Raw genomic sequence first — 15,760 nt, 5'->3', positions numbered from 1 at the left:
TTGTCAGCTAGCATTTCTGGCAGTACAGCAGAGATGCCTCTGTATTTCCTTGCGGTGTTGTTTATATACTCAGTTTGTGTCTTATTTCTCTTTGTTAGAGGAACTCATTTCACTGTATCCACATCAAATGAAGCCATTTTTAATGTTATACCAACTCAGTTAGTCATCATATTGGCAGTGTAGCCTCATATGATCGGTCATCAAGTTTTTCATTCACTTCCAACATCACATGTTGTGCATACATTTAGTAGTGCAATGTTTGCAGCTGCAGTTGAGCAGGCATCCATGTGAATTAAGACAGGTTGTGAATTAAGACAAGTTGTAGACCAAGTCAGAAAAAGTCTTTAGAGCTAGGACATTGCAGAGTGTGGATTGTCCTTCTTTTTTCTATTGTCATCGTTTTTTTGGTCTGCATACCAAGTGTGCACACTATTTGTGTCTTGGATATAAATGGCACCTGGTTATGTTGATTTCATGAATGTTAAAAAAGTACACACTCTGAACTGTTATGTTTTGAATGATGTGTGATAATAATAAGATGGTGGTTTAAAGCAGAAATACAGCAAGGATGTTTATTTGTAGGGAGCTGTCTCATTGCACTTGAGGACAGCAGAGCGACTAACATAAATAACTACCTGTTGTCTTGATGTGGCTAACATGTTTCTATTAAAAAAAAACTATAGATATGTTGTCTATTGGCACATGTACACATTTTAACTGGTTCTTATTTGCTAATGAATAATTAGTCATTCACAATTAGATCTAGGCTGGATATTGCAGCCCTGGAGTTCTATCTAGAGAGCAGCCAGGGCCAGGTGCTGTGTTCCATATGGATCAGAAACTGCCGGGGCTTAGTATGAATATAAAGCCAACATGCGCAGTCACAGTCTGTCCTCTGACTGATTTTACACCAGTCCTCAATACGGACTCATAAATTATACCATCATATCTACACATTAATACTGCCTGAAAGACAGATCCACTCTAGATACTGTAGCTGCACAACAAGCAGTAATTCATAGAGATGTATGCTTGTGTTATGCGGCTGTGTATTTAATTAGAGTGAGTGTATGTGTGTCAGTGCTCTGCAGCTGAACACAGCTTGTATTGTGCTGGCTGGAACACTGTGTTCCACTCAGTGTTAACCAGACGGGAAGACTGTGTTCCACACTCTGACCATCCGTCATCAGTTTGTGCTTAAGACGAGTCCCAATACCAAGAGCGAAACACTGTTTCTATTTTTTGTACTTTTATGTGCAGCCAATAAGAAGTCCGATCCTCTGTTGCCGTGTCCTCTGGTGACTCATGCTTTGAATCTGTGCAGTAGTTTCTGTGGTTGTTCACTGTGGCCAGTGCACTGACTCTGTCATGATCAGCTACCACAAATAATGCACCATCTGTAACAGAGGGTTGATGTACCACATGCATTTACGATGGTTAGTTCTCTTTTCATGGGCTATCACAACACTGAAGTAATATCCAAGGTTAACATGTAATATGATATAATTTGTCATTATTCATTGAATAAGAGCAAGAAAATGACCAACTGTCTTCACTGAACAACTGGTAATAGAGGAGAGAATATGACAGCAAACAGCTATTGCAATTATTATTATTTTTATTCCTACTTATTAGTTGTCTTCATTTTTCTTTCAGCCTGGCATATATGGGTCTGAAAGTACTTGACAAGAACTTGTTCATGCTAGTTTAAAGTCTTCCACTCTTGGTGTCCAGGCGACTGTGCTTCAAATAGCCCAGGATTCATCTCATTCACCTTGCAGCCAAATTAAGCTCCAGCCAGGGTATCTCCACACCACTGACATCCTGTTGTCTTATTTATCCACAAAAGCTCTTTATGTTTCAGGTTGTTATGACGATTGAGTTACTGTTTTCTGAACTGACACTTGCAGTTTTCCTTAAGAAAGAGCTTAACTCTCCCTTTTATATCAGAATCACAGTACATACTGTGTTGAGCTGGTATTTGGAACAAGGCTTCCCATTGGCTTCCCAAACAACAGTTGATTGATTTTATAGAAATAGCTTTAATTCTCTGATTTGGTTTTTATTAGTATGTTTTCAAACTATGTAAGGTTTGAGGGAGGTTCACTGCTGACCTGGTCTGGCTACTTAACAATGTGAAATCTCCTAAAACTGTTCAAGGAATTGGTGCATAATGACACCTCTGACATAAAATACTGTGTTTTAATAATGCCAGCAAGATGTCACATATGTAGCCTACCCAGTCCTTTCGTTATATAGAGTCCTTTATTGCTTCATTGTTGTTGGTACAATTGAATATCCGTATATATGTATGTTAACTGAATCCTGCTGGTGAAGTCCATTTAAACTGCTGTGCAACAAGCATAAATTGTGTATTCTGCTATGTAGTGCAGTGTATTCTGGTCTAATGCAGAATGCTGTCTGCATTATCCCCAGTGTCTTGTCCTATTTACCACAGAAAGCTCACACACATACACACACATAGCTGATATCTGTGACAGTGGCAGCCTGTGAACTTAATTGTGTCCCCATGGAGTCTGGCGTGACCTGGACTGGACTGAGTTAAAACACACACACACACACACACACACACACACACACACACACACACACACACACACACACCCTTTAAATTGTGTTAATGGGGTAAACTTGACAGCATCATCACAGTGGAACTGTTTAATGTAATATGCTTTACTCAGGAGTTGAATGAATGAGAAAATCCTGTTTAGCGTTTTTGGACCTTTCACACTTCTGTGTTAAATCAAACCAGGTAGCCACACTGACATGCTGCAGCCCTCAGTTGGCTCAGAGTTCAACCTATTATATTTACCTTTAGAGAATTTGATCATTTAAAAAAAGGAGGAAGCTAATAAATAAAATGAAATCCACATTTGTATGCCTCTGGGCTAGTGATAGTGAGTGGCCATTATGTTTTGGTAGTCAAAGGTTAAGGTCACGGTGACCTCACAAACCACATTTGTTGCCTGGTGAAGGGGATATCTCTGAAACGCCATTAAGTAATCCTTTCACATTTGGGAAAAACATTCACTTGTCAAGGATTAACTCACTCATTTTGGTAGCCAAAGGTCAACGGTCAAGGTCACAGTGGCCTCATAAAGTATGTTTATGTTTTTATTGAACGTGATTTCTTAGGATCAGCTTGAAGATGAACTGATTTCATTTTGGTAGCCAAAAGTCAAGGTCACTGTGACCTCACAAAGCACATTTCCTGCCTTGTCCGAAACACTTTCTCACACTCTTTCACATTTGGCAAAAACTAGTCTTCACTGCCTAATGCAATTCTTTTTTGGCACACAGAGGACTGGTGACAGTCAACAGAACATAAACATGTCTTTTTATATAGTTGCTAACTAGGGCTGACTAGAAACAAGGCTCCATCACGCCATCGTGTTGTGTTGTTAAAGCGCTTTGCTGCTCTCCTGCTGCTGCAGAGAATTACAGTTAGAACTGTACATGTGGAACTGAGACTCATACACCAGGCTGCATGGTATATTTTACAAAAGCATCTAGCAAGAAGGTCATAGTGTGGGACAAGGAGTTAACAACAGTCCTGTTGAGTTTGATATGTAGTCCAGTGTCAAGCAACACAAACGGTGGATTGTACATGAATGGGCCATATCACATTTCAATTATATTTTAAGCATTTGTTTATTTGCTCTGTGAAATAGAGCTGCTCACATACTTTCATTTCTTCTCTTTCATATTCATTCCTAAATTGGAGATAAACTACCGTGCAGTTGTTGTGTCTCTGTTCTTTCATTCACTGTGATAGAGGGCAGTAATCATAGTGAGCAGAGGGTTTGCAGTGGAATGGTTTCTTTAGATGTGTGTTACTGAAAAGCGACAGATAACTTACTTCGACTTGCTTCATATTGTCTTCACTCTCTACAGTCTCCACTGGCATCAGGAACTTGGTCAAAACAGAGGCAGCCAGCTCTAAAAACATCATGGGTAGGGGAAGAAGAAAACAAAAGAATGCTCTCGTTATTTCCAGTCTGGCTGATTTTAAAAACTGCAGCTGGCCCTGTTGTAATTATCTTTGCACTGACATTTTCAGTCTGTTTCCTTTTACTTGTGGATTTTTGCCGTGACGTTTACCAGACACATTTACCTAAAAAGTTTGTCAGCCTTATATGTACTTTATCAAGTATATCTTAAAACTTCATCATATTACAGACCCCACTCACTGAGATGTATTGTTTTGTTAGTGTATCTCCGGAATCCTCAGAATACACTTCCACACACATCCACACAGACACACAGACACACAGACACACACACACACACATATACATTCCTCCATTCTAGCGTTCTGTTCCTCTGCCCGCACAGAGCTGCTCTTTCTTCTGGAGACCTTTGAACCCCACCGCGCAATAAAAACAGTCTGACTCCCTCCCTCTCACAAACACTTAGTCTGAGCAGTGAAGCTATGGCCACGCCCCTCTCTGTTTTTCCAGTTGGACAGGAAGACTGGAGGGGGAGGTGGGGGGGCTACAATCTGTTTGGCATAAATGGTACAATGAAGTCACTGTTAAGTGGGCCAAACCAGCCTGCTGCTCGTGTGTGTGTGTGTGTGTGTGTGTGTGTGTGTGTGTGTGTGTGTGTGTGTGTGTGTGTGTGTGTGTGTGTGTGTGTGTGTGTGTGTGTGTGTGTGTGTGTGTGTGTGTGTGTCACTTCTTTGTGATTCTGTCTACTGTCTGTCTGTAAAAAGTTATGTTGATGGTGTGTGCTCAGGAGATGGAGAATAAAACTGTTAAGTGCTGACTCAAGATTTGACCAAACCACACCCACACACACAAAGCACTATACAGGGATGCAGAATAAGGTCAATGCAATTTCTATTACTTTACAGGGAAATTAATGACCAAAGCACTTTTCCGTTTCATTGGGTGTAACTTTAATATGACTTTGTGTATTGTATCTTAACTTTCAGTGACACAGATCTATATGCAAAGGGATAACCCCCTCTCTCTCTCTCTCGCTCTCTCACACACATCTGTACAAATGACATCCAAGTGTGAACACATATGTATTGGCAGTTGTTATAATAGCAATAGGTTCAACTCTGAGGTTTGAAAACAATACATGTCACTCTGGTCCAAACAAAGGATTACTGTGTTTCATAATAATAGATTATCAAATGCTCACTGGAATCATGTTTTATTGGCAGAATGAAGGTGAATTTGTTTCCAACAAGTGCAGCCCAGGCTGTTGTAACATAGAAGTAACATAATAAAACTGAATAAACTTGGGAATCCATAGATATCCATACACGTTGATAGCATCGCTCTTTAGTATTTAACTCTATTAAGTCTATTCAGCATTGTTTACCGCTGTGTTTGACGACATCTCACATGTGCATTAAGTAATTTCTTTATTGCTTGTTTCTTTTGTTTCTTTTTTTTTACATTCTTTGTAATTTCTGCGCATGTTTCATTTTCCGATGCTTCATCCAACAAACTGTGTTACATCTCAGTTCAATCTTGGTACATGTTTAGGTGTGACGTATGAAGTCCAGTGGGTGTCACGTACGAGCAACTTCAGATATGGTGTTTTTGAGGGCGGTGGTCACGTCTGAATGTGCTTGTATGTGGCTGAAAATCGCAATGCTGCAAAGCCTCTTAAATGCACTTTGGACATGCTGAGTCCTCAGTCACACCTAAAAGAAATTTCCCTCACATAAACAAACCATGCTACATCCACAAATGTTCTTCTTCTCCTTGTCATTTTAGTCCCTGAGCATCAGTTTTAAAAGAATAACCTCAGAAACTCTACCGCAGTTTGTTCCCTCTGCTTCAGCACTGCAGTCTCCATGGCAACCCGCAATGTCCCTAAAAAGAAGGCTGTTTGAAGTCTTTAAAAAGCCATCTGTCTTTGTCTCCATATATATGTTAATGTGTGTCATATTTGTTGTTGCATTACTAACTATCTGGTGCACAAGATGTCCTCGTGTCACACTGTGGTACGTAGGCCTCTTTGTAATTCACAGAAGGCCTTTAACAAATAGCCTTCAGTAATAGATATTTATATATTTCAATTCTTCATTTTGCTTTTGGAATTTTGTGTGGAGCACTTTGTAACCTCGTTTAGATAAGTGCTATACAAATAAGGTTATTATTATTATAGGTGAAGGTTGAGTAAAGGTATCCATATCATTATCTTTATCTTTAAGCACAATGAAATCCCATTTAGTGTCAAGCATCAAACGGACTCTCTAGCCTGTCAGCTTTGTTCAGTGGAGGTTAACAGAGCTATACACAAAGTCTGTTCAAAGTGGCTGGAGATTAGTTTCACACATTGGTTACTGGTATGCACTGAATTCATATCGTGAATATTTTATTGTATAGATTTAAAAAGTACATGTACACTTACTGAGTGTGGGGTTGGTAATTAGGTAACATTTCTGACAAAGTTCTATTTGGTTTTCTGCTATAAAGTTAGACAATAATATCTACTAATAATATCTAGTGTCACAGAAATTGAAATGGGGCATTTCATTTATTAGAAACTAATTGTACAATATAAATAGGCATTAATACAGGGCATTTTTAACAATTTGACTGGCTCTTGTATCAAACTCAGTGTCTGTACATCTGTAAAACAAAAGTAACCCTAACTATATCTTATTTGGTTTCCAATATTAATAGCAGATGGCCAGTTCATTTGTTTACAGTAGATGTTGGACTTGATGTGTAGTTGAAAGTAAAGTTCAGTTATTTTGAAATATCTAAACTTGATTCAAATATGAAAACAATTTAAATAGAGTGCTGCAGTTTCTTGGTATTGTGTTGACTAATTTATATGATTTGATAATATGAACCATGAGATGATGTAAATATGTCACCATCAGACTTGTTATCATAATGCTCACTGTGGAAGCCATTCCTTAAATATCACTGACTGCATTAGGTTGTTTTGGGAAATATTGAAAATTAGTACAGTGTTCGATATACGTATATAAAAGTGATAATGTAGTAGTTTACTTAAATAGTGAAAACAGATGCTCATTTGAGGTTATTTTATCCTTTCTAAATTTCTCGATGGACTTCCCAGAACATAGAAATATACATTAGCGTGTATATCATTTTTGTGTTATAAAATAATTTACCGTGATAAAAGGTCTTGTATATTGCCCAGTCTTAATATTCTCTATAACTTGAAGCCGACTTGAATCACAGTGATTCATCCATAGTGAATATAAGATGTGTTTATGTTCCATTTCTCTCCGGCCTGGAAGTAGACCAATGGGGGGTCGTGGTGACATGTTGCCTTGGTAACACATTTTCTGTGTGTGTCATGTCTAAACAGAGGTGAGCGCTGAGCCAGAATAGATTGCAGTGGTGGCGGCAGAAATAGACAAACATGTGTTATTTTCTGCTAGTGTAAAATTAAACATAGCTGGCACAGGAAAGTGAGGTCTTTATGATGCTCAAGTTCTATTTATGTCACTGTTGCAGTAGAAGGACCTCCAGCTCCAGTGTTGACACTTGTGTGACACGTTTGGTGTTAAGAGTGATAGAAAGATGAAAGATTGAACTTGTGTTGAAAACAAACTCACAACAAATACAAAAATTGGCTTCTTTAATGCATGATAATCTCCAATCTCTTGCGAAGATTGATTTGTGGTGCTGAATGTGTCGCCAGTTTTAATGGTTAGATCTAGAATCCCAAATATATAAGCATAGTTATCAAAAACCTTTTATTATGTGACAGCTTTTTAAGCTGAGGAATGTTGTAAATCAGGATACAGACATCTACTCTTTCTTCACTCTAAGGCAATGCAACACTAATGTTTGGCATGATGTGGTAATAGAAATAATTGTAAGAATATATGAGAGACATGCTGACCTCGGTTGCCTTCCAGTGTGCTATTTTTAGTGTGTATGCTGATTTGAGATAGAGCTGGACGAGGCTGGGAAACTGGAACACTGCAGCAGAAGTAGAGAGAGAGAGAGAGAGAGAGAGATGGAGAGAGACAGAGAGATAGGAAGGTGAAATGAAAGACTCACTTTGTCTGCTTCGCTTCCTGCTGAGTCTCAGCCTCCACGTCTCTCTTTGACTCCAGCTGCTCTGCACTGTGTGGAGATACTCAGGTTGCACTTTGTATGCTTTCATTTCTGTATTCTGAACAGTGTCCTTTTAATCTCATTTGGACTGTAGAGGGTATTGTCTTGAGAAAAAGATTTCAAGAGTAGTTTACTGCTGTGATTGGGACGTTCGCCTCTGAATTTGAGTCACAATTTGAGTTCAAATACAAGTTAAATGGATGAATTCATCTTTTTTGTTTGCTGTGATGGTATTTCCAGTCACTCTCAGTGAGTAATAAACTTCCCCCGCTCTTTCACTTTGCCCTCCCTCTGCACAGAGAAGTTCGACCTTTGTATCATTTCAAAATTGACAAACATCATTACAAACAGTTTTGCTGTTTAGCTCAGTATTTAATTCTGATGATTCATCTGTGATGTGTGACACACACACACACACACACACACACACACACACACACACACACACACACACACACACACACACACACACACACACACACACACACACACACACACACACACACACACACACACACACAAACCGAGATACACAACAGAAAGGCTGAGTGTGGTTTCCTCTTCCTCATCCTGTCCTCCTTCAGTGTCGAGGTTATTTCTGCATTGTGTGTGTTTGATATGAAATAGTTTTGAACACCCCTTTCTTTCAACATCTTATCTCTCTCACCCTTTGTGACCTACTGTGTAAAACAAAGGCTTTTCAGTGCTGATGAATCCCAGCTGTACTGTCTGTCTTCTAATGTATTTCATTCTGGCAATTTCCTGATGATGGGACATATATACAGTATATATATATAGCCTCTATTGTCATAAAAGGGATCAGATCTGATTCTGCAGATCCATAGCTTGATACCAGGTGCACAACAGACACCTGCTGCAGCTTTTCACATAATATCTCATAAAGTGGCACATTGATCTAACTGAATAATTTGTCTTTTGATATTCTGAGGGGGTTGGTGATGAAAGGGCAGCTCGTTCCCTGACCTCATTTCCACCAATGATGTAATATGAATCAAGGCCCAGACCCACCCAACAGCGGAACTGTTCCTCTATTTGAAACTTCCCCAAATACATTAAGTTAAACTTAAATATATAGTAACACGTGGCAGAAAATAATCAATTGTCATTCCGTCATCTTTACAGAGAACACATTTACTTTACTAGCAGCATCAGGCTGTGATTTCTGTAATATTTGTTGTTCACTGTCTGAAAGAGGAGAAATGGTGTGAGAGTCTCAGTGTGGACTAATTTAAATAAGTGTGCATTTCAGACTGTTTGATGCTGATTCTTTGCCAACGTGTGTGTGTGTGTGTGTGTGTGTGTGTGTGTGTGTGTGTGTGTGTGTGTGTGTGTGTGTGTGTGTGTGTGTGTGTGTGTGTGTGTGTGTGTGTGTGTGTGTGTGTGTGTGTCAGGATGAGGTGGACAGTCAGAACCCAGTGTTAAGAGACAACCATCAGCTCCATGAAGAAGTGAAGGCCTGGCTCAAAGACCAGAAGGTGCAGGAAATTTTCATGCAAGGTAAGCTTTTTATTATTCCAGTATAAATGTATCATCAATGCAACTCTGTATGCTGTATCATTGTTATAGAGTTTTGTGTAGCATTTTAGTTATGGCTGTAATTTGAACATGTTGTCATCTCATTACTGTAAGTTAGTCTAGACAATATGAGGAACTTGCAGTTAAGTTATTTACTTCATCAGTGGGAGCATAACATTGTTTTCTGTTCCAGGTCCCTATTCGTTGAATGGTTATCGTGTCCGTGTGTACAGACAAGACTCAGCTACCCAATGGTTCACTGGCATCATTACACACCACGACCTCTTTAGTCGAAATATGGTCGTTATGAATGACCAGGTATACTCACACACAAACACACACAACCCTTGTTGTCTGTTGCAAGCTTTTTACCTGTTTAGAGTTTTCGTTCCTCACAGAGAGGTAGATTAGTGACAGTGCTACCCACTCTACTACCCTGCCACCCCCGATTACATCATGTTTCAACTGTTTATTTGTGACGTCATATCCCGACGCTGTTTTCTCACACATAGAGCAGAGTTTCACGTGCTGTGATTGGTGTGATCATGAAGTCACCTCCTGCTTCATTATTACATCAGTACTAACTAAGATCCCGTGGTCTCAGCTTGAAATTACTTTCAGATACATACTGTTATAGAAAGACTAGATGCTGCCTTTTTTGGGCAACAAGTCAAAACAGCTAAATCAACTTGTGAGGAATGGATATGGCTTTACTGGTCAGAGCTACACTGTGTAATTCCACCGACATATAAAGGTCATATAATAAGACTTTTAAAGAAATCACAAACTTTACAATAATATTTAGTTTTAGTCTTCTTGCAGAAATACATATGCTATAACTTTCTGTGCCGAAATCTCAACTGCTCAACATACTTTCACACATGGACAGTGTAAAGTGAATCTGATATGTGTTCAGGTGCTAGAGCCTCAGAACGTGGATCCATCCATGATCCAGATGACCTTTCTGGATGACGTGGTCCACTCTCTGCTGAAAGGAGAAAACATCGGCATCACCTCCAGACGAAGGTCACGATCCAGTCAGAACAACAACTCTGCCCATGTGAGTACACACTTGCATGCAATACACACACAACAGCGTATGTGGACTACTGTGAAAGCTTTCTAGCATTAGCTGTCAGCTGATGAAGAGTATGAACACATAAAATACAAACCTATTTTAAAATACAAACCTATTTAACTGACCAAAGTGCATAAATATGATCACAGTAAGTACATAGTGCCAGTGCACTGTAGCTTAATCTACGGCCAACATGATACAATACAGAGTGGAGGGTCCATATAGCACAGCTTCAGACCAGGAGAACTCCACTGTATTTCAATTTTTCATTTCCTTTTTGCTTCAGCTTTACATTTACAGTCAACAGACAGAGACATAAACTGTTGTACTGGTTACCAATCCGCTCATTTCATTTGTTTGTGCTCTTCAAGTGAGCAAACATCAGTAGGACAGTAGTGAGAGTTTGTTATTCTTTGATCAGAAATGATAAGATTTACTGTTTATGAAAAGCTAATTGCTGAAACAGTCCATTGCTCAATCCTTTCTGGTTCCGCAGTCATTGACAAACTATGTCCTTGCCCCACATTTTCTTTGTATTAATCTGTTTCTTAACACTTGACAGATGACAGGAGGGAGACCTGGTGGGACCACTGGCAACAATCAGGTACACCCAACCCCCCACCCATACACACATCCTTATCCCCAAACACGCTATCCATACCCACGTTTTCCACAGTAAGCTAAGATGAAGACAAGGAAAAGTCGTTTTAACTGAAATATAAATATAAATTCAAAAGAGTAAGTACACCCCGGGCAAATCTCCTGCCTGCACTGTCATCTTGTAGTTACTGCATTGTCTCTCTTTGCTGCACCCTCTGTGTTAGCGTAGTACGGCTGTCGGGCTATTACATCAATGTGGGGTGTGGTCACAAGTTCTCAAACTAGACCACTCTAGCTGTGATGATGGGTGTGGCAGTGACCTCTCTGCTGCTCTTATATCTGTGAGTGTATCCATCTGCTTCAAAAGCCCAGTGCAATAAAATGTTGAGTGTGAAAATGTTAAGATCACAAATACAGAAAATGCTGCTTTACCTTTCGAAAAAATAATGATCAAACAATCAAAATCTAATCGCACAGGGTTGATCAGGAACTTACATCACTGTACTGGATTTTCTGGACTTTTTGGAATAGCCCATAACATTCAATTCCTCTGCCCAGGTAGCTACTATGCATTATTTATCCCAGTGTAAGCTCCATCTGGGCAATTGCCAAAGTCACAGTCATGGGCTCATTTAACAGTTTATCCTGCGCATGTCCCAGACAGGGTCAGGAGCACGGGACAGTAATTAATCAGAGTGGCATGCTGACCTTCTCTCAGCTAGAGGCAGGAAGGCTGTTGTCCTCTATGTGTACTCAGAGCCTGACCTAACCATGTCCCTCCTTGTGATACAACATCATCAAGTCCTGCAGTCTTTACACATCATTCTCCCCTTCACAAGGTTAACAGCTACATGAAATGACAAAATACCTTGTCTTGTAGGTGACTTGGTCAAGATTTGTACTTGACATATCTGGAATCATTACAGAAGTAATGACATAAATTTAAGTTAATTCATTTAACTTTAAAAAAAAATAAAGTGTGGCTTCCTTTGCTTTCCCTTCAGCAGAACTTCCACAGTCTATCGTTGCTACTCATTCATTGCTCCCTTTACTTCATACAGCTCCTACCCACACATCAGACAACATCAGTGGAGATATTCATGAGGTTGTTGTCTCTTAAAATACAGTCACTTCCCTCTGCCTCAACTGGTTGGGTTGAGAGGAGAGAAATAGGGGAGGAGGAAGGAGAGAGTGACCAGGAACAGTTGTGTAACAGTTTTTAGCACTGTCAGACTGATTGTTATGACTAAACCATAGCCACAATGGTGTTATCAATAACTACACAGCAGTCACAACTGTTGGCTTTCTCTCCATAATAATATAAAGTCTTATGATGTAAAGTGTCTTAATGTAAGTTATCATTTTGGTCAGTATGTTTGTCTGCATGTTTTGACATTTGAATTATTTTTGTCTCACAGAGTCATTATACGCGAGCCCAAGCCAACAGCCCCCGCCCCGTTATGAACTCATCAGGCCCCAACCCCAAAGTTTCCCAGGGGACATTGGCCTCCCAGCAGCACAGCCAATCACAGCAAAGCCAACAACCAGCCAGCCAATCAAACCACTCACCTGGCGGCAGTGCACGGGAGCAGAGGGAGCAGCGTAACTCTCGCTCCTCCAGGAGGAAAGGCTCAGACAGCAGCGTTCCAGAGGAAGACAAGGACAGGAGAGAGGAGACAACTGGCAGAGGTGAGGACAGTCACCATCAAACACTGTACATTTTTAGATAGAATGATTATGTATACTGATGTGAGGGTATGTGGTGGCAGTAGTGCCATTTTTATGCTTTCTGCCACGCCTCCTTCCTGCTGTCTGTCTAATCATAATAACATTTAGATTTTTGTTTATTTTTATTAATTGTGGTTAATTAAAATTGTATAAAACGTTGAACATCAAAAAAATCTACATATAATGAAATTAGATTTTGTTCCATAATTACCATGTGAACATTGTTGCTAGAATTATAATATATATTAGTAATATATATTTATATATATTATTAAAATATATTATTATGCCAGTGGTAAGAAGAAGTAGGGCCGAAGAATACCCAAAACAAATCTGATACAAATCATAATTTTTTAAACAGATATTATATATATATATATAAATCCCGATTTTAGTGGGAATTTTTTTAATTTTATTGTCTCTGGGGGAAAAATATATAAGAATGATTGTTTTTCACTGCGGTCTGTACCAAACAAACATGGTCCCTTCATGTCGAGAATATGATTTGTAGACACCGCACAACTTAATTTATAAAGATGTGTTTGCACTTGGCCATATTGTGATTTTTATTCATTGTTCCTACTTTTTTTGTCCTTACTTTATTATTAAGAGTTAAGTATTCCCTTACATTACATCATTATCACTAGTTGTCAGTATTCACAGGGGGAAATGGAAGTTTCCACAAGGCAATAATATAACTAATAACCAAGATAATATTCAGTTTACTTAAGGAATCCATTTGAGGGATATCAGGTATTTGGATTAAAGAATAATCAAACCTTTTTTCTGATCATTTGTCCAGACTCCAAGTCCAAGGTGAAGCAGGCGGTGAGCAAACGTAGGAAGGGCGAGGAGGATGAGAAAAAGGCGGGTTTAAAGAGACTGAAGACTGATATGACGTCTGATCTATCAGAGAGTAGTGACTCAGAAAACCCACACAACAAAAGAACCGCCCACTCCTCATGCTCCTCTTCCTCCTCATCGTCCTCGTCATCCTCTTCGTCCTCTTCCTCCTCCTCCTCAGAGCCAAACTCTGAGAATGAACTTAAGACTCGCAGCAGTGATGTAAAACCAAGTGCCGTTTCCAAAATGGAGGAAGACGAGAAGCCACTAATTCAGGGCGCCAAAATTAACAATTCCTCGTCTCTCATCGGTCGCTTGTCTCCATGGGTGGAGCTTCAAGCACCAGACGAAAGCAAGAAGGGTGTGCTTAAGGAAACGGGAAAAATTGTAATGAAGGAGGTGGAGGAATTGGTAGCGGTAACGCAGATCACCCAGTCTCCCCGACAACAGTGTGTGATGCCTGACACCATCCAGGTTGGCATCGTGGAGAGCAGCAAAAACACTGTGAAAGGTACTTTCAGATCATGCATGGTAACTGTTGTATATGTGACAGTTCTGAGTAACTGTAGCATTTTTATTCATTTTTTTTAATTCATCCTTTTTTCACTTTTTAGCGTCTCCTCGATCCCAGACCCCGTCCTCATCCAACCTCCAGAGCAGCAATGTGATCGACATCACAGATGATGCCCAGGCCACGGTGCACCGTGAGAGCTCAGAGGCAGTGTCGGCGCTGCTCGCCTCGCAGAAGGCCGAGTCCACGGCCCTATCACCTTACCTCGCCCTCAACCCCTCCCCAGTCTCCTCACCTCCTATTCCACCTTCTCCCTCACCATCAGAAGGAGGCCGCCGGACCGATGTTGAGCCTCCCATGCAGCAACAGCAGCAGCAGCAAGGCATTATGGGAAATAGCTTAACAGCAGCCAGGACTTTAGGAAATAAGATAGAGTTTGCTCCCTCTGAGGTTATCAGGTGAGAAAAATTCTATTAAATTCAAAGAACTTTATTCATACAAGTTAAAAAGTGTATTTCTTGACGATAGGTGAATATTACAACATTCTGCATTTTGAATGTGCTGATGTGATGAGTAGGTGGCAGATGTGGTTATTAAATAGACCATCGGGTCTCTGTAAAAGTTCCTTCCAATATCAAATATGTCACAGGTTATGCAGGTAATCAGAGTTTGTTTTAGATATTTATATATTGTCTAAATAAGCACCCTGTTGACTTCACATGAAAGTCACAACAGCAAGCTTTCTATTTCTGTAACATTTAAGTTTTATGCAGACAGACATGAAATCCTTGAGAATGTGCACACAAGTGGGTCTGGATTTTTTCAGTGTGTGCTTTTCACATATGTAGAACGCAGCAGGAGGTTCTCTGCTCAGACCTGTTCACAACAACACTGACATTTCCAGAGTGTTCAGGTGAGGGGTGGTGCAACAGGCAGTTTTTGTTTACTGTACATCCAAACCAGCATCAGCCCTTATCACCAAAAACTCTCTTGACATCTTCGTCTTTGTCTCCTACTTGATGATACCACTTTTTCATCCTGAGATATTTGTATTGTTTTTGCCCTTGTCGTGCGTTAGAAATGTTATCAACACACTCACTCGCAGTGAATCCTCAAGAGGATCCCCTACTGTGCTCTCACATCGGCTCATTTTGGACATTATGTCGAGTTTTTACGAGGGGGCTAGCCGGACAAACTCTGATGAAAGACCGAAACCTCTCACTTGGACATTTGTAGATTCATTCCTTTGTGATTATGTTACAAAATATCTGAATACAACTACTAGAACTGTTTAGTTTCCCCTCGTTATTATAGAGAGTGAAGGTAATCTGTGTAATCCTGTCATTTTCACAAGTTAAATACTGGTTCCTTTTT

At 39.9% G+C, this 15,760-nt stretch overlaps 1 protein-coding gene across 2 annotated transcripts in view; it reads left to right on the top strand.

Annotated features, from left to right (window-relative positions):
* Positions 1 to 15,760, top strand: part of jmjd1cb (jumonji domain containing 1Cb) — a 110,376-nt gene that overhangs the window by 73,232 nt on the left and 21,384 nt on the right. For both annotated transcript variants that reach the window (XM_035145227.2, XM_035145228.2), the window contains 7 exons: positions 9,503 to 9,608; positions 9,820 to 9,944; positions 10,543 to 10,686; positions 11,267 to 11,308; positions 12,723 to 12,993; positions 13,835 to 14,386; positions 14,490 to 14,844. In XM_035145227.2, the coding sequence (XP_035001118.2) occupies positions 9,503 to 9,608; positions 9,820 to 9,944; positions 10,543 to 10,686; positions 11,267 to 11,308; positions 12,723 to 12,993; positions 13,835 to 14,386; positions 14,490 to 14,844 (1,595 nt within the window). The remainder of the gene's footprint in view (positions 1 to 9,502; positions 9,609 to 9,819; positions 9,945 to 10,542; positions 10,687 to 11,266; positions 11,309 to 12,722; positions 12,994 to 13,834; positions 14,387 to 14,489; positions 14,845 to 15,760) is intronic.

This window comes from Hippoglossus stenolepis, chromosome 21, assembly GCF_022539355.2.
Source record: "Hippoglossus stenolepis isolate QCI-W04-F060 chromosome 21, HSTE1.2, whole genome shotgun sequence".
NCBI classification, from domain to species: Eukaryota; Metazoa; Chordata; class Actinopteri; order Pleuronectiformes; family Pleuronectidae; genus Hippoglossus; species Hippoglossus stenolepis.
This window is presented reverse-complemented; position numbering and strand designations above follow the sequence as displayed.